This window comes from Aspergillus bombycis (genome assembly GCF_001792695.1).
Source record: "Aspergillus bombycis strain NRRL26010 chromosome Unknown contig00158, whole genome shotgun sequence".
Taxonomy (NCBI): Eukaryota; Fungi; Ascomycota; class Eurotiomycetes; order Eurotiales; family Aspergillaceae; genus Aspergillus; species Aspergillus bombycis.
The window spans coordinates 35,910-54,645 of NW_019170160.1; the positions used below are offsets into that span (position 1 = coordinate 35,910).

Sequence of the window (18,736 nt, forward strand, 5' to 3'; positions counted from 1 at the left end):
GGAGATGGCAAAGATAGGATGCTGTTTGAGATAGGCAGGCAGCGAAACTTGGTATAAATACTCATGTTCATTTTCGACAGTACTGTCACTTATATAACAACTAAGAGCACCGCGGCCGGGTGTTCCGCGGCGAGTCAGTATTATAGTATATACTTTGGAGTTGGCCGCGGATCGTGTGAGTATACCCTATCTTCATATCTCATTCGCGGGTAGACAAAGATCGGTGGAGTTGGCCGCGGGGTTTGCCGCGGGACCATAGTTACTCTCAATTCCTCCCCTCATCGTATTGTTGTGACTTCTATCTTCACCTCCCTTTGTCGAAAAGAACAAGGTGAATACTCAACTGAGATGGAGGGAGACCCTAGTGTTCGTGATGAGGGAGATAGCGCCGAGGCCAGGCCATATCGGTCTCACCTGTACCCTGCCTGTCTACCTTGCAAAAAGCGCAAGTCCCGCTGCAGGACAACAGACTCGTCCGGCATATGCATCATGTGTCGGGCTCACGGTACCGATTGTATCTATCCGAGGCCAGGGGATAACTCCCAACGAAGGTCTGTAGCTTTGCCGCGGAAGTTGACACTCAAGTCACGACGGGCACCGAGAACGGTAGCACAACCGAAGAATCTCAAGAGCCTTTCGACGTCAGCCTCCCTTCACACGCAACAGGTATCTAATCATCCAGTAGACGCAGTTAGCCCCTCAAGAGAGTTTGATCTACAAATAATCAACAGGCCCGCAGCGAGTCTAGAGACACAATCGTGCCCTCCCACTCATGGCCATTTTAATCGAGAGGCATTTCCTAACCTGGTGGGCATCGTTACCGAGGCCGGGGACAGTAGCTCGCATATAGTCAGTCCTGCAGTAGCCGAAGATAACGATGTCCTCGAGAGCTACCTCTCTACCGTTCCAGATGCCCGGCGGAGGTCGATAATTCGGACGGATCCGAACTCGAGACGGCCTGTGAGACCAGTGCTGTTCAACACTGTACCCAGGCGGCCATTAGGGGTTTCTGCAAATCAGTCACTTCCCGCTACAAAGTGCGAATTCATTGAAAAATACCTAGAGCCAGGAGTCGATGATGTTGTGGACCTGTGAGTAGTCAACTTGACTCCCAATTGTTCAGGACTGGCTGATTGCTTCCGTGTAACATGTAGGTTCTTTCACCACGTTAACATATGCTTTCCTATATTCGACGAAATGTCCTTTCGACATGTTTATTGCACACATAAAGAAAATATCTCACCGGCTCTCCTTTGCAATCTGTATGCTAACGCTCTGATCTACTGGGAGAATTCGCCTAGTTTGCGGTCCGGGCGCTATCCTGATATCCGCTTTATTTGGAACCAAGCGAACGAAGCTCTCCATTCAGAGCTATTCCTGTCCCCCGGGATATCTACGGTCATGGCAATTATTCTGAATGTCTGTGGAAGGCCAAGTACTTCCATGTTCGGAAATGGGGGGATGGTTGGAACTGCAGTCGCCCTGTCCAATGCTCTGGGTCTGAATCGTGACCCTTCCAATTGGAATATTCGTCCAATGGAGAAACGGTTTCGAATTCGCATTTGGTGGCTGGTTGTTATACATGACCGTTGGTACTAAGCATCTTTATCTATTTCATGTCTTGGACGCACTAACACATCCGCACAGGTGCAGTTTGGCTTACGGGACCCCCCTCCAGATCCACTGTGCGCAATACGACGTGCCCTATCCGACCATGGACGACCTTTGTCCCTCCAATGCATCTTCCTCCCACATAGCAGCTGCCCTGATCTTCCTCTCCTTGACAACGCTGACTGAAGTGTTGGGTACTTATCTTCAGCATGTATATAAGGTGTCCGAGAGCACGCCGTATCCGCCAGAAACGTCTTCCGTGGACCTCGAGCGGCTTCTCACCGACTGGGAAGAATCGTTGAGCGACGATATCCGTCGCATCGTCATTCGAGGGACACACTTACATGCTCCAGGGGCAGCAAATTTCCGACTAGCCTACCTAGCGGTCAAGCTTTTGTTCAGACGCATCCAACTCGACCTCGACGCGGATGCCATGAAAGCCGACGACGACACGACCTCTCCATTCTATACGCAAGCACAAAGGGCGGCGGAGGAAATCGTTCATCTGGTAAAGGAGCTAGATGAGTCACATTTTCGTGGGTTTTGGATCCCTGTACATGCCTTCTCCTTGACCTCCGCCACCACCTTCTTGCTCCGAAGCGGTCTTCGTAGAAGGAATGCACGCTCCAATGCTCCCCTCCACCTTGCTAAAGACATGGTCAGTACACTCCGATCACATCGCAACAGGTTTTCTTGGGATCTTGCGGACAACTGTTTGGCAACGTGCAGCGATCTAGTCGAGAATATGAGCTCTGTCGAAGCTGGGAACGATTCCTTGTCTGCTGTTCCCGCTTTTCAAGAACTTGATTTCTGTAACCCGGCTTTTCTGGATGAACTGCTTCTCGGACTCCCGGGACTTACAGATACGATTGATATCTGAGCTAGGTTTGAAGAGATGAAGTCCGGCGTTTATCATGTATAAGTTTTATTGACCTCTCTGTCATAACTATCTGTGCAATGCATGGTTTACACCGAATGTGGGCATAATAGAATAGAACAGCATAATAAAAACTGCTCAGTTATCACTAATATTGAGTAGCTAGAGTATATATTACGTGAGCATAGTCAGCCTGAATAAATGTACTTGCTTCATACCAAGACAACTAAAACCTCCAACTAATCCCAGGCATACCTCAAGCCCAGTCCATCGGTCAAGCCAGCAACGAAGCCCTGATTTCCCTAAAATGCCACCCAAGTCAGCACACAAGCATGCGGTGCAGCGTTTCATACTGCTCCGGGTGTCTTCCAAACCACCAACAGGTATACTGGCTCCAACAGCCTCCAAATCCATCCCAAATCACCTGTTGCAATAAACCAGCACACCATCAGCTTCCAACAAGACGATGGAGGTGACGGTTCGATGGCTGAGTTTCGCGCATGCAAAAAGCGTGTTGTTACCGCAGGGGTTTCGATAGAGAAGAGATGGAAGGTTGCGCTGGAAAGATGCAGGGTAGTTACTAGATTGCGTCCATTGTTTCTATGTTTCGGTTAATGTGGAGCATATCTCGACCCTTTGTATAAACTAACCTTGTTTCGGGTTCGATCTATAGTATAATGTCTCAACGTGAAAAATCTAGGCTGGTTAAGCCAACACATTAGGGGGCAGTTTAGTATTAGAAAACTAAATTGAATTGGAGAGACGATATAATTAAACCGTGGCAAATCCATTTCTTTAAATATCGCACAAGCCAACAGGGAAAGAGCCAAGTTATAGAGAATAATCCCTATTTAGCGTAATATATTTAGCAGAGGGAATAGGAATATCAACGCCATCCATATAAAACCGAGTTCGCCCGTATTCAACGCCAATTCATTAAAAGCCATTCAGTCATAAACATTCGGAGTGCATGGACACCAACCGATCCGTGGATTCAATCACCAGTCCTTTCCTAACAAGCTTCCAGTCGACTGGGAATCGGTCATATCAATGATGCCGCTGGACTGAACACTCTGAACATCCGCTACAGAAGGTGGCCGATCAATTTCAATCGGTTCATCATCTAGTCTTTCGGTCCGACCATCTTCGGATTTATCGACTTCCTCCCAATCGTCCTCACTCTTGTCCTCCATTTGAAGCCTACTGCTCTGTTCGTCGCTTGAGTTAATCTTTTGTTTCTTGCTTCCCGGCTGGCCGTCCAGGGTAGGGTCAACGGTCGGCGGGTCAGGAAGTTTGGCTGCGAGCAAGTCTAGCGACGGCGAAGACTCACCGTCAGCGATTGATTGAGATTCGGTTTTCGGTACACTATCACTTGGAAGGTCCTGCTCCACCGGTGGGAAGACCGAACTGAGACCGGTCAGCGACTCCATAAAGCCAAGTGAGGAGAAAAGGGAGATACACTTACGGGATCGTCTCCTCGTAGGCAACCTCGTCCTTGCGTTCAAAGTTGCAGAAGATTATCCTTTCCAGCTTCCCAATATTTCTTGGATTCTCCAGAAACTTTCGAGTCTCATCGAGAGCCGCCCAAGCTGCTTCGTCACTGGGGTATCCGTACACACCGGTGCTGACCGCCGAAAATGCAATGCTCTTCATATCATTTTCCACAGCCAGTTCGAGACTCCGCCGGTAGCAGCTCCGCAGCAATGCCTCCGGTCGAGCATCACCCCCGCGCAGTTCGTACCGGTAGATAGGTCCAACGGTGTGGATGACCTTCTTACATGGGAGGTTGTAGGCCGATGTGATCTTAGCATCACCGGTATCACAACCATCTAAGCCTCGGCATTCCTGTACGAGATTGGGGCCAGCAGCACGGTGAATGGCACCGTCCACACCTCCACCTCCGAGGAGGGATTTGTTTGCTGCGTTGACGATGCAATCCACGCCTTGCAGTTTAGTTATGTCATTACGAATAAGAGATATGGTGTCATTGAATGATTTTGATGGCTGCGACTTGGGGGATGGGGTTGGAGCCAAACGACCCAGTTTGTACAGCAAAGAAACGGTTGGGATCTCCAGAATAGGCAAATATGGGGCCGCCATGTTGCAATCCGAATCCAACTTCTCCAACCACACTAAGCCGAATAAGGTCTCGGTTGAATACTCGAGTTATTTCGAGCGTGGGTGGGTGATCAGTAGAAGGCTTCAGGCCTCGTCAACACTCATTCAGCCAGAGTGTCAGGTAACCCCGGTCCTGATCAGGATAACATAAAACACGACAACGATGATGGTGAGTTCTGAGATGGAGCTGGTGGTGGGGAGCTCTCTCGCACGTGAGAGCACATGATACCTCTCAGGATAACCTGGTTTAGGAAGGCGGTTATGTCGGGCAATAGCCACCCGCCAAGGAAAATGAGTAATGCGAGGACGGCGCTAGTGACTCGGAATCGACGGCTTATTATCCTAATCTGAGTGCGCTGATTAGTCAAAATCTATAAGGGATGAAATAGTTGCTCTTTTAACTACTTCAAAAGATGACAGGGACTTCCGGGTTAACAGGGTCAATGCAACGAACATAAGATTAATCGAGAGATAAGTGGGTCAAAGAAGGAAGCAGTCTCCAGGAAAGCCCTGAACATATCGCACTATCGGGAAGGCGGTCAATACGACTACTCGGCAAAATAGCATCGCAAACCACATTTCCACCGAAGCCGTACTTCATATCCACTCTAAACTCACTAGATGGGCAAAATAATTGCAAAAAAGAAAGCTAGCATGTGCTGGTTTCGATCCAGCGACTTCCGGGTTATGAGCCCGGCATTCTTCCCCTGAATTAACATGCTTTGATTGATGAAAGCTGCTTTTCTCTTTTAGTATATAGGTCAAAGCAAAAGCCCGAAAGTTCTTACTTCTGAAGTGGGAATGGTGACCTGTCGAGAAAAGTCAAATAGGTCACGGGTGCCTGTGATCGAAAGATCGCTCTTGAGGTAGTGTAGCTACATATCATTGGTGGCTTGCCGAGAGGTATCAGCTTCGGGCTATCGAATAACGGCAGACTTTTCTTGGGAAAGTTAAGACTTAACACAGGCTCAATGGCCCCTTTTAATGTATTTGTATATCAAGAAACTGAACCGATAGCTAAGGAACGTAGATTTTATATGGAGGTGAAGTAAAAACATAGAAAAATAGCCACCGACACTCCCTCGGTCAATTTCAAGACTTCTTGATCTATCTTTTGATAGATCAAAAAAGAAAGCTAGCATGTGCTGGTTTCGATCCAGCGACTTCCGGGTTATGAGCCCGGCATTCTTCCCCTGAATTAACATGCTCTGATTGTTGAATTGACTTTACAAAAATGCCTACTTGAATGGAATGCCTTGGTCTCTTAGATCTCGCCCTCTCGGCAGAGGAAAAAAGGGCAGGGTCGCAGGACATGTAGGATCCCTCTAGGTCTGTATTTCAAGACTTCGAATGCTTCGATTACTAGGACAATTGGCTTGTGGGTTGTCATTGTGGCATAAGCGGTTTGGAAAGTAAAGGCTGCTATGTGTATAGTATATACTGGCAATTATATGTGTAAATCATAAGGACTATGTGACTAGATGTTATGCGGTATACACTTTATTTCACGGTACCAGATCTATTTATGTAATTTGGCTTTCGTCTGAATGTTTGATTGATTGTACCCATGGTGTCTGGTTGGTATCTATATTGATACCACCGCTTCTACTGTTCTACATCCCAGGGTCATAGAACGTGTGTATATGGGGTTACAAGGAGTCTCGGCTAGAGCAGGAAGAGGAAAAGAAAGAGAGAGAAATAATGAAGGGGATATATCTAGCTACTAATTGAACTGCAGCTAGCACCACCGACTCTGGAGGATAATAAAGGAACGTTCCTACAAGGAATTGGTCAATGAATATGATAACCTGCAGACAATACGCCAGAAGCCAGCAACAACGAGGTACACATTAAAAAGCTTGGATATCATACCCGAGACACTCGGTAAATCATGTCAAGGTGTCCTTGCGGAATCCCGTCTAATAATCGAGGTATAGAAGTCAGTTCCAGTAATTTTTCATGCGCGGAGGAGATAGTGGGATTGCGAATGAGCAGCGGAGGCTCCAGTATCCCAATGGCAGGGAGCGTGGTATCTATAGCAGCAACCCCACTGCCGGTCATGGGCTATTTGTCAAAATCAGAAGGAAAAATCGTTAGAAAGATGATTCCTAGCTCTGAAATGACATTGACCTATGTTGTAGGCAATCCGGGACTTAGTGATCTCCACACCATACTTGATATACCTATAGAAACTCCATTGGAAGACATTTCTAGCAGTTCCGGGTAATTGCAAATAGACATTATGAAGACATCTCGTCATTCTGGAAGCTGTTACTCAAAACCACTCTCTCGAGGAGTCTAACTATTCATTTGTATGTTAAAAGTCCAAGGGGGGCAACCACATCATAATAGGGATTCTTGGTATGCACAACGAAGCTACTGTATCTGAATTGCATATAACGGCGCCTAATATTGGCATAGCCAGACGCGACAAAACGCAGCCCTTCATGAAGATACTTCAACTGACATAGTTGTAGTTTTGGTGTAGGTGAAGGTGGGCATCCTGGAAAGACGGTGGTGTTACAACCGGTATAGGAGGATTTCTCAGTGCTGCTCGGCTTCAACTGTAGTATCTCTATCCGCAGACCTGACAGCTTCCATAGAGCTCACGGGCTTTATGTCATGAACTGGGAGTTAGTTAAACAGCCGATCGTACCACTGGATGGTAACTTCACTGCAATGCTTCGCAGCCTCCTTTTGCCGCCAGGAACCTCTCTCTTTGCTTATCGACGCGCCGAGGAAAGACGGGGACACCGCACCACCAAGGGAAGTATTGAGGTTTATCTATAGGTGTAGACAGAATTAGAGAATAGCTCTGGCATCTAGCGCTGACAGGTTGGCAAGAGGTCGACTTAACATCGCTCATGCCTATCCTAACATCGGATTGTGTGAATAACTGACTCGCCCCTTCATCACTGTTTGAAATGAGCTAATACAGGCCTTGTTTAGCATTGTAGGCTTCTAAAATCCATCATTCAGCGACATAGCCCATACATCTTCTGATCTTTGACGTTACTCATCTGATGTAGGATGTAATAGACTTTCTGGTTGCCTGAGTCCCACCCACAGTGTTTAATAGCAACCAAAATATTAGGTACGTTGATAATACTTCAACAGTGAAGTGGTACAGAAACACACTTACCATTCTAGAGTGGTGGCACTCGTCAAAGAGGAACATAGCTTCTTCCTAGCCTCGACTTCTGAGAAAGTAAAGTATCGATGGAGTGAGCTATGGAGAATGGACATCGACAGCTTGCTGGTAGCCTTGACTCCATATGCTCCACAGAGTATGTGTTTATTGAGTATTGAGTTGAAAAACTGACAGGTAAATCCCCGTTCTACTACGGAGGGCTACGTCTCGACATTCTGTGTCAAGTTTCTATCCACTTGACCATGTCCATCAGGAGCTAGAAGTCGCTTCATGCTTCACTATCAGCTACCAATGTTCAGTTTCTCTAAGAAAGTCAGTCTGCGGAAAGACGCCACAAAGCTACCACCGTAGCAACGATCACCCAATCAATCAAGCTTATCCCACACCAACCTCGCAAGAAATCACTCGATTCGTCGCGAATCACATATATGCACAAATTTCCGATTCAAGATACCTCACTCATCTAGCTCCTAATAAATTTTCAGTTTATTGGCGCCAACGGAATATTATCGAGATCGCACACTACTCCTTGCAGTCCGTGCACGGAGACCAACATATAAAGCTAGCGATGTGATATCAGGTTCGACAATAGTGGCCAATGTAGCTGAGACCTGGGGAGAGCCCCACAATGCAGCATTGACAGCCAACATCTCAGCCAACAAAAACCGATGGCGCGATCGTTCGAGGGCCCTGCATGATGGGGCAATCGTGACACGTATATCATGCCCGGGGGGGGGTATATGTCACAATATCAAGCCTCAGTATTTTGTATAAGAGCCGCTTATTGCATGATTTCACATATAATGCCATGAGACTAAGCGAGCGCCAGCCGTTCCGGGCCAGCTAATGCAAGGGCAGGTGTCAATGTGTCCCAATTGGAAGCCTTACAAATGGCTCCAGGATATTTTCTACGCATGGATCTTGAGTTTGCAGCATCAATATCCATCAATTAAATTAATTGGCTCCGATTGTGATACGGACGATACATGTCTGCTGCAACATGTCTTGTAACCCTTGCGATCAACCTAAAGGGCGAAGACGGTCAAGATCCCAATAAGCCTCCGGGTAAATGTCCGAGCTGACGGCTAGTAACTTATAATACAGGCCGGTAACGCCGTTGCCTTTTTGGCTGCCTGGAGCGGATTGGAAATTGATAGCTCTTATCAATGACAGCTGTCAACGCATCCCTTGCCTATGGCAATTCAAATCGAAGGATTCATGATCTTCACCGACATGGGGCGCCTAATCGAGTCGAGATCTAGTAGTGAGAGTGTCCGAGACTATCATTTGAACTATGTGTCCTTTTCGTCAGGAGACCAGCATGAATGGCGGGTCGGCAACAAGGCGCGAATCGGTTGCCGAGTCCCAGAGTTCGACACAATAAAGAAACAAATAAGAACAGAGGATGTCAGGAAGATCTCAGGCTAGCGATCTGGGTTTCTCACTAAGACACCCAACGATCTCCAGTGTGTGGATCCGAACCATCATGCAGACTCGGATCCTTTTACTAGAATTCCAAATTCTAATATGCAAAACCAAAACAAGAGACGAAAACTGAAACAAAGAGGTAAAAAAAAAGAAAATTACGACACCATTCCCATTTCAATATTTCTTTTCTCAAAAAACGAAACTTCTATGTGTCAACTTCTCCAGAGAAAAAGAAGAAAAGCAAAAAGCAAGAAAAACGGCCCACCGCCAGCTCCAGGACCCATAATCGATCCGATTTCCGATAATCTCTCACCCGGCGATCGCGGCTGAGACTTCCACCCAAAGAACGATAAGCAGCTGCCTCGGGCTTCTCCACTTGGAACCGATCCAAATGCTGTAGCCTTTTGGAAATGGGTTTAGACCAACTCTTAGTTTAACAATGGTCGCGCCCACCATTATTGGCCTAAAATAAATGCCCACGGCGGTTCTCCATTTTAGGCATGCTACGGCGACGGGGTTTGCCGGTGGGGTTGAAGGAGTGAATCAGGGGCCGTTGTTCAAATCCCGTATGTGCATTTGCATAGTACATTGTTGTCTTCTGCATTATCTATGTCCTTGTCTCGGTGTTTTTTCGCTGGAACCCCACCGACGGAACAGCGAGAAGGATGGAAGAGATGGCTATAATCCCAACCTGAGGATATAGTATGTATTATGGAGTGGTCGCTTACCGAGTACGGAACGGTCTGCAAATAGTTCTAGCGTTATGTCGAAGTTAATTTCCTCTGTCCTATAGAATTTGGTACACTGCATTTAACCATACATATGACTCTGCACTAGGGGAGACAGTTTATGTATGCAGACCCATCGAACCATTTCGAGTAAACGGGCCAAAAAAGAAAAATAAAAAATAATCATTATCAATATTCATTATTATTTTTAATCCCCTCGTGTTCGTGCCGCGTTCCACGTCTCATTACGGAGAACCCCGTTTTTTTTTCCCTCAGGGGCCAGAGAGTCCGTGTGTCCATGTCCGTGTCCCATTACTATTATAGTTCTGATAATCGCAGGGATTATTTGCTGGTGCTTCCGATCATCCCGGGGCTATGGGAAGTCTAAATTCGAGATCAACTTCAATAGTTTGAGATAATATTTTTATTTTTATTTTTTTTTTTCTGGAACCCTTAAATTCATTGTTTACATACGGCTTCATACAAACATACCGGCGACGGAGTACAGGCTAAATTGTATTCCCAGAGAACCGCCAACAGAAATCAAAATATGCATATATGTACGAACTAGGTTAAGATATCATGCAACAGAAGCGTGAGATCAATCCAGATAACCCTAATTAGGGGTTAAATGCCATCCAGTCACCAGCCCGTGTAACAATGATCCCTGCAAATCTGATACGCACGCCCACGAATAAACTATCCCATTATCTTTTTTTTTCAGCTCCCGTAGCTCTCCGGGCTCGTGTTCCACGACATATGTATGCCACTAGTAGCTACGGAGCGGCTGAGAACGTAACGTTCTACGCTGACTAGCTCGAGGGCTGGGCCCAATTAGTTGGGTTATAGGTGGTACATAGACTCGGCGAGATTTTTTTTTGTTTTTTGGTTCATTAACGAAGGGAGCTGAGAGGAGATCTGTACGGTATGTACGTATGTGTGTTTGTGTAAGTATACACCGACAGGTGTTCATCGATTGTTGTTGTATCCGACAGGCAGCAGCTAAGCTGCAGAGGTTCGCGTGCAAAAAAAATAAAATAAAATAAAAAATAAACGCAAAATTAAGAAACGGACTAGTAATAAAAAGAACTACAGCTGGGGAATCCGTACCCCAACAACCTCCCAAACAAAAACCAAGTCAAAACATGCGAGCCAGAATCAGATCCAGAACCAAAGATGGTTCAAGAGGGATCTACAACTCCCCGAGCACGGGCTTCTCTTCCTCCCCGAGAGCCCGATTCGAGATCTTCCCCGGCGCAAGGGACAAAATGTATGAAAAGTTTGAAGCGAAGCTGAATATTCAACAAAACGTATCTGCGTATCGGAGAGCTGGTGGGGACAGGCATCAAGAACCGTGATCGAGACGTTCCCGTTGCTTCTACCGTGGCCCCAACGAGCTGCAGGCCTTAGTAAGATATGGGGACAGACGGCAGAGATACCCAAGCAATCAGACGCCAAATATCTCGGAACTAGAGAACCGTTTTCGAGGCCTCGAGATGCTCTATGCTATAATTACTTGAGTCATTTGCGAGAAAAAAGAGAAGTACCGGCCAGGTATACGGAGTACGGTACACGCCATGCACGTACGCATGCATCATGTATGTACGTGTTGCATGTATGTACACAGCCACGATGAGTTCAGCTGAGGATGGTCAAGAAAGGGGACGTCACTGCATATACCCCACATTTTTCTCTTTCTCGTTTACCAGTCAGAGCTTGACTCTCGCAGACCGCTTCCTGAATGGGGTTATCAGACAAGCATCGGGGTGCAGATCCATCTTGCCTGAAGGGGGTGGAGCTTGAGAAAGGCACTCAGCTGTCTTTATTTTTTATTATTATTGCCAGTATTATTTGAATTGGTTTTGGTTTATTTTTATTCGTATCCTTCAAGTAAGGACGACATGTCCCTGCGCAGGATGGATGATCTTTCGGTGATTGACCGCTCGAGGGGTCAAATAATGGGACTGCGCTTAACTCGGTGGTGAGGGATGATCGTTGGAGTCATGAATATTTGAGGTGGTTTGGAGTACTTGGTATGTGTGGAACAGTAGGTACGTCGGTATGGAGACCGAGTAGGCAATGGGCCATGAGAATATGGAGAGAAGTCCTGGAGAGACAAAACACCCATAACTAGCAGATGGAGAAAAGACCTAATTAGCCAACCAAACCCAGACCAAAAGTAATCCAAATATCTTCCAGAACAAAAGTCAACAAACACCCTAAATTACGTCCCAAATGACGTCGACATGGACCCGACCGGCCGGGTCTCGGAGAAGCTCCATCCTTTTGGATCAATGGAGCCAGCCAACTTAAACGGACGGACGGTTCCAAACTTGGAACACAATCAGACCATGAACTTCCTAATGGGGCAAACCCTCGGCTGGAAGGATTTGCATGGCAACGGAGCCTAGTACCGTCTAGGTTAAGAAGGTGGCATGACCGAAGTGATTTGAAATCATTTGTGGAAAAGTGAGGCACCGATGCACACGGCAGGCTAATTCCAAATACTCGATGTCAAGTCATTGAAACAGATGGGGCAACCCAAGCAAGTAGCGGTATGTATAGTATTTGAGTGGTAACCAGGTTGTACACCTATGTATGTATGTATCGGTAGGTAATAAGGTATACGTCTGTATTTAATTTAGGTAGGGGACCGAGATTAGGGACCAAGTTAAAAGTGCTTCCTACCTAATTAGGTATATCGGGGCAGACACCTTCTGTATCTAAATTGAAGCCTCGCTATAAAAAAACAAAGGCAACGCGAAGTTTGAGGAAAAATTTTGATTCTTATAAACTTCTTTTTGTCTTTTGCCCCTATTGTATAAAATGAACAGGGAAATCTTCGAATCGAAAATACCAGATACCAAACACAAGATGTTACACCAACCGAAAGCCGCAGATGGCCGGAACAACAGGAGAACAGATCAGAGACATCTCCATCTCCATCTCCGTATATACGTGTTTCTAGAAGGGCATGGCATATTGAAATTTATTGAGCGGTGAGGCAAATGCCCCCATCACCATCTGGTGGCGTTGGGATCATAAGCCATGATCGGTTGAAGCGGCTATCATGCAAGATGAGATGAGATGCGATGAGATTGAGATCAGATCCCGATCGATTTCGATAGTCGCATTGGCGCCCCTTGAATCAGCCCTTGGACCCAACCAACCCACCCCAACTAAACTCTTTAAGATTAATATCGTTCTGCGGCACCAAGGATCTGAAAATGAAGAATTTGATGAACCTTAAACCCCCCAACAACATCAATCGGCCACATCTCGCTTTCTCCGCGGGGGGGAGCGATAAGCCGCTCAAAAAGAGAAAAGATCGATGGCACGCTCAGGCCATCTTGAATTCGGTCCCGTGAGCTGGTTCTAGTCTGTTCTAGGGCCGCTTGGCGGAGTCGCCATGGACTGCCAGCCAATCAACGCTTGGCAGTTGGGCAATTGAGTCGGATTACGTAAATTGTATATGCTATACTGGTTTGAGTAAGTTGAAGGATTGCGCCCTTCGGAGTATACCGATGGCAAACTTGACTTTTTCGCGAACGGGCGTGCACGCTTATGTGAGATGCTTTTCCTTTTTTTTCCTTTGCTAAATGATGTAGTTTGACCCAAAATATTTTTGTAGAGCCTCTATTCCTGAGAATGACGTAGGGAGAGGCGTTGCAAGAGGTGTCGGGGTTCACATGGCATTAGACCAGATCCAACGATGCAGTACCTAGTTAGTACCACTGATGGTAGCGAACAGAGCCCCGATGACCATGCAACTAGTGAAAATGATATCCATTAACCCAAAATGGACAATTATACTAGGAGGCGAACCAACTATAGATCGCCGAACACTCGGGGAGGTTAACACGATGACGGCGGTGGCGGATCTACAGGGTCTTGGAAAGACTGATCGATGCAAAACAAACCCCCGATTTAGACAATAATACGTTGCCCCCTCACTTGCATCTTGATCCAGGGCTCAAGGAGATGGCCATCTTCATCAGACCACCTCTAGCCAAGCCCGGCGTGTGATATTCGCCACCACTGCGGATCCATGAATTTGGTGCCTTACGCCAGAGCGAGAGAGCGACTCGGATAGAGATCTTGGTTTACATCAGATATGTATAATATTATCGTCCGTGACTAGTCAACTTTTCGAACAGAGGCAATTCAATCAAATAAGGTTACATTAATCACTGCATCGAGTCAAGCGCCTCTTTCAACCTCCCATGGAAAACGTGAGTGCATAAGAAACATCATATGGCACACTGGGAGTATAGGGCAATCAAGTAAGGTTAGGTAGGAGACGTGGGTAACTGGGGTATAATTGTAACAGATCGCAAAACAGTAAGGGAAAACCGGCGAACAAAAGAAAATAAAAAAAAAGGCAAGGAGAAAGAAACTGTGTACATGCTGGTCCCACAGAAACGACACAATAACCAGAACGAAAGTCTATCCAGATGCCTTTTTCCCACAACGTGCGAGGGGTATTAAAAAAGTAACTCCAACGACCAATCGGACAAGAACAGAAAAAGTCCAACATGCTCGGAACATTTCGTAACCACACCTGAAAAGGAAACCCGGAGCCCAAAACAAATCGAACTGTATCATGTCCAAGGTGAATTATCAGGAATGACACCAACATAAGAGGTTTATGATGAATGAGGAAATAGAGGCACAGAACGCCAAACACTTCTAATCCCAAAGCCTTTCTTCGTTTTTGTTTTTTTCTTTCTTTCTTTCTTTCTTTCTTTTTCTTGTTTTTTTTTTTCTTCTGTTTTTCAGCGCCACACATAAAGAGACGTCTGACATTTTAACGGCCAGTTGGAGATGCGGAGTCGAGAGTCTTGGGTTTAAGGTTGGAACCCAAGGACGATGCCTGTTTGGCACCCATCTTGCGCGTCAGCTTGGCATAGTGCAATCCACATGCGTTGCATAGAGTCCGAGCACCATCTGGACCGCGGCGCCATTCGGGTGTCTCAGCTCGGTTGCAACTGTGGCAACGACCAGGAGGGGCTGCTTTCTATAGTTTGTGTTAGTGACAGCGAATAGGAAAAGGGGGATAACCCGGATGGATCCAGGGTACTGGGACCATGGGGCCCATTCACACACAGACAGCAAGGAACAAAAAATACAAAAAAGGAAAGGAAAAGGAAAAAAGGTAACGTACCCCTCGGCGCTTCTTCGAATCTGGTCCGGCAAAACCGCCACTACCCTTGTATTCATCTTGGTACATTGCCATGTGGTCATCGTCACGGACCCCACCGGCCTTGAAAGCTTTTCTTTGGGCCATTTGTTCTGCCAATGCGTGCTCTTGGCTCACAACTGCAGCTCGTATACGTAGCAAGGCATCCTGGTTCCGGCGCTGAACACTAAGCATCTCCTCTACTTCCTGTATAGAGGGCATGGCAACGGGCCCAGAACGCTGGGACTGGTGCGCTCTTGCAGCGTAGTGCCGTGAAAAGTCCAATGTGCGCGTGCTCATCTCGGCAATCTATTCATAATTAGCCAACTGAAAATAGGGGATCGAGTGTCCACACTAAAACCACGTTTTCACCTACCTCATTGAGCGATGTCTCCACATCATACACGTCCAAATGCCGTTTGACAGAATCGCCCGGGATCTGTCCCGCAATAGCACGACCCGCAAGTCCGCCCTTCATTTCCTCGACACGCGCAATTTCGGGCACACCCGACTTCCATGTAGTACCGTAGGGTCTGGTGTCATACGCAACCGGATACGCTGGCGCATGTGGTGGAGGCTGCGACTGGAAGGAGAAGTTCTGCGGAAATGGACCATAGCCGTTAGGAGAGGCAATGCTGCCCGCAGAAGTAGGAGCACTATATTCATAGGCGGATCCCGTCTGTGAGCCAGCGATTGAAGTAATTCCTGTTTTTTGGCTCTGCGTGGGTGATTTGCCTGAACTTAGGGATTGAATCGAGGGGTTTCGCGAATCTTGAGTGGTAACTGACGCCAAACTCCCCCGAGATGCTTCTGCTTGTAGTTGAGGTTGAGGGTACGCTGAGTCCCGCACCACATAAGGCCCTGACGATATCACATTTGAAAACGGATTCGATGGCCCCGACGGTGCTTCGCCAGTCGGTCGTCCTATAACATTTGAAGATAGAAGATGCGAATGTGGCGCATGATGAGGCTGCTGAGGAGCCGCCGACGTGGGTGCAGGATACGGAAGGGGGTTATCGTTTCCTAAAGCTTCGTGGATGGACGGCAGTGATTGCCTTTGTGGTTGTGACTGTTGCTTCTCCTTCTCCTCCTCGAGCGCGCGCCGCGAATGCGTAGGTGAGATATAACCAGGTTGCACAGAGGGTGCGGTGGCGGACGATGTTGGGTACGAGCATGGTAATGGCTGACCGGAATACATGCTTGTTGGGCTGAGGAGAGCTCCTGGTGATGTGACAGGGCCCGATGCAACAGCAGGGTGTTTGGGGGGATATCCCGATCCGTCTTTTCCTAGAAAACCAAGGGCTGGCAGATGGTCCCTATGCGTCCAAGAAGGTTGAAATCAGTACATGTGATCCGAAATGTAACTCGGACGCTTGTGACGACGAGGAGGCGATGGAATTAATAAGGTACGAACCTATGCCTATGACCGGCTTCCAATGACCCCATCATGCCAATACTTCTGATTATGCCTTTGCGATTTCGCCCTTGACCTCATGCACCATCAGTCGCCTCGGCTAGAATGTAATAGCGTACCGTGGGAGAGGGTACCAATTCGTTAATTATTAAAAATAAAAAATAAATCAAAGGGACAAAAAAGATAGTAGCGTGGGTGGGTTTCAACGGCGAAAGCGACCGGCCGAGAACAGTGAGCTTCAGAGGCGAAGGGATGGAAAGTAATAACGATTCCAACCGTTTTTCCGATAAGCGATTGCCGTCCTTCAAGTGCGCGTCACCGGTCGAATAAATCGATTTCGAAGGTTCTTCTTCTTTCTTTTCTTATTGATTTCGATTAAAGAAAGGAAACGAAAAGAAAAAATAGAGATGATCAGCCACCTTTCTTCCCTTGAACCAGAGTTGTCCGGGGGTGGGTGGCGGTTGTGGGGAAGGGAAAATGAAGAGAAAGAGATCAAGTCGGGCGAGATGCGGACGTAAGAGGAACCCAAGAAGGAAAAGACCCGTCGGTTCCGTGAGTTGGCCCAGAGAGGAATAGCTAAAGTAGAGAGCGGCGACTCGATGATTGGGGAGGAGCTCCAAGAGTGTGAGAAAAAAAAAAGTGGCGTTGGGGGGGAAGGAAGATCAGGCAGTCTGCAGGCGATGCGATCGCGATTAGGATACCCGCAATTCAAATGCAATTAATTCGATAGCAAAAGTACGGCACGCACCCGTAGTGCGCAGCGAACAGATCAGATCGGAACGGCCCTTCCTGCGTCTGGAAGACTCATCTGTCCAAAGCCAAATTCGCACAGCGAAATTTAACAGTCAGATTTCGAATCCTCAGATAGACTCGACTTGTGGTTTGAGTTTGGTGAGCGGGTGTCGAGCGGCGGAGGCGCAGTAAACGCAAGGGATGACAAGAGATGAGTGCGTCGCGTGGAAGGGAGACGGGGCTTTCTAATTGAAATTGCTTTCCTTTCGTCTCTTTTTCGTTCCCGACAAAAAAGAAAAGTGGAAGAGGTGGCAGAAAATAAAACCAATTATAGGGAACGTGTGTAGAGATGATAGTGAGGAAGAGGACGAGAGGAGGGGTGAGAGGTATTAGTGGGTAGAAATTATAGGCAGCGAGACAATTGCTTCGGGGGAGTAAAAGAGCAAGAACCGTCCTCTGTTTTTCCCTGGGAATGTGAGAAGACGAGAGCTGAGAGGGTGGGAGGAAGAGAGGTAGCTTCGCGGTAGGGGAAAGAGTGAGAGGAAGATGAAGAAGCAGAAGAAAAAGTATAAGTTATAATCGATGGAGAAGAATTGATCATAGACTAAATCAAATCGAAAAATAAATAAATCCCCAAAGGAAAATAAAATAAAATAAAATAATTATAATACAAGTACTAGTACCTCAGCAATTAAAATCAAAAAGAAAAATGAGAATTTTAGAAAATAGAAAATAAAAATAAGGAAACTATTAAAGACCTCCAGTACCTCGAGACTAGTCCTAAAAGACAGCCACAAGCAGTCCCGCACACACGGCCACGAGAGATATGGGAGGGAGGGTCCAGCGAAAGAGCTAGCAGCTAACGACATCGGCCCAGGACAGGATGAGCTCAGACCTGGAAAATTAAAAAGAGACAGCCAGAAAAGCCAAAATGGGACTACAAGATCGGCGAATCACACTTGCCGTCGTGACCAGTTTAAAGTTACGGCGAATTACAGAAGCTTTACGCTGCGAACTGCGGATCTTCGACAAAGTGTGGAGTGAGTTGGGATCATATTGGCGATGTGCGGATATCTGGGTGGGGTGCGATGGAGCCTTACCAGGGGGGGCGGTCGTCCCTGACCAAAAATTCAAAAATTATAATAATAAATTAATAAATTCAAATAATGAAAAACAAGAGAACAAGTAATTAGCAGTAGTTTACTTTCCCACTTTTTTATTTTTTATTTTATTTCATTTTTCTTTCCCCCTCCCTCTGTATTCCGTACACAGTACGTAATTAACAACAATACGACAATACGACGATACCATCCATTGTACAGTATGTATGTACCTCTGGTACTCTAATTATTCCCTAACTCTTCAATTTTTTTTTTTTAAAAAAAAAAATTCTCATTTCTTTTCTATTTACTCTTCTATCTCTGAAAAAATAACGATGAGGAAAGGGGAAAAAAAGCTCTGACAAAAAATCAAGAATTAGGTTCTCCCTATGGATTTT

General features: G+C 46.6%; 3 protein-coding genes across 3 annotated transcripts; 1 reads left to right on the forward strand and 2 right to left on the reverse strand.

Annotated features, from left to right (window-relative positions):
* Positions 1-348: 348 nt before the first annotated feature.
* ABOM_011817 (Zn(II)2Cys6 transcription factor) lies at positions 349-2,491 on the forward strand (the record flags this gene model as incomplete). The annotated part of the gene is made up of 3 exons (XM_022538945.1): positions 349-1,091; positions 1,155-1,592; positions 1,648-2,491. 3 exons carry the CDS (start codon positions 349-351, stop codon positions 2,489-2,491), a joined length of 2,025 nt encoding a protein of 674 aa, XP_022383850.1.
* A 995-nt stretch (positions 2,492-3,486) lies between these two features.
* On the reverse strand, positions 3,487-4,588 carry ABOM_011818 (macro domain-containing protein; the record flags this gene model as incomplete). Its single annotated transcript, XM_022538946.1, has 2 exons — positions 3,487-3,895; positions 3,954-4,588. 2 exons carry the CDS (start codon positions 4,586-4,588, stop codon positions 3,487-3,489), a joined length of 1,044 nt encoding a protein of 347 aa, XP_022383847.1.
* Positions 4,589-14,720: 10,132 nt separating this feature from the next.
* Positions 14,721-16,290, reverse strand: nsdD (GATA-type sexual development transcription factor NsdD; the record flags this gene model as incomplete). The annotated part of the gene is made up of 3 exons (XM_022538947.1): positions 14,721-14,930; positions 15,078-15,401; positions 15,469-16,290. The coding sequence occupies 3 exons, from the start codon at positions 16,288-16,290 to the stop codon at positions 14,721-14,723; spliced, it is 1,356 nt and encodes a 451-aa protein (XP_022383848.1).
* Positions 16,291-18,736: the final 2,446 nt, after the last annotated feature.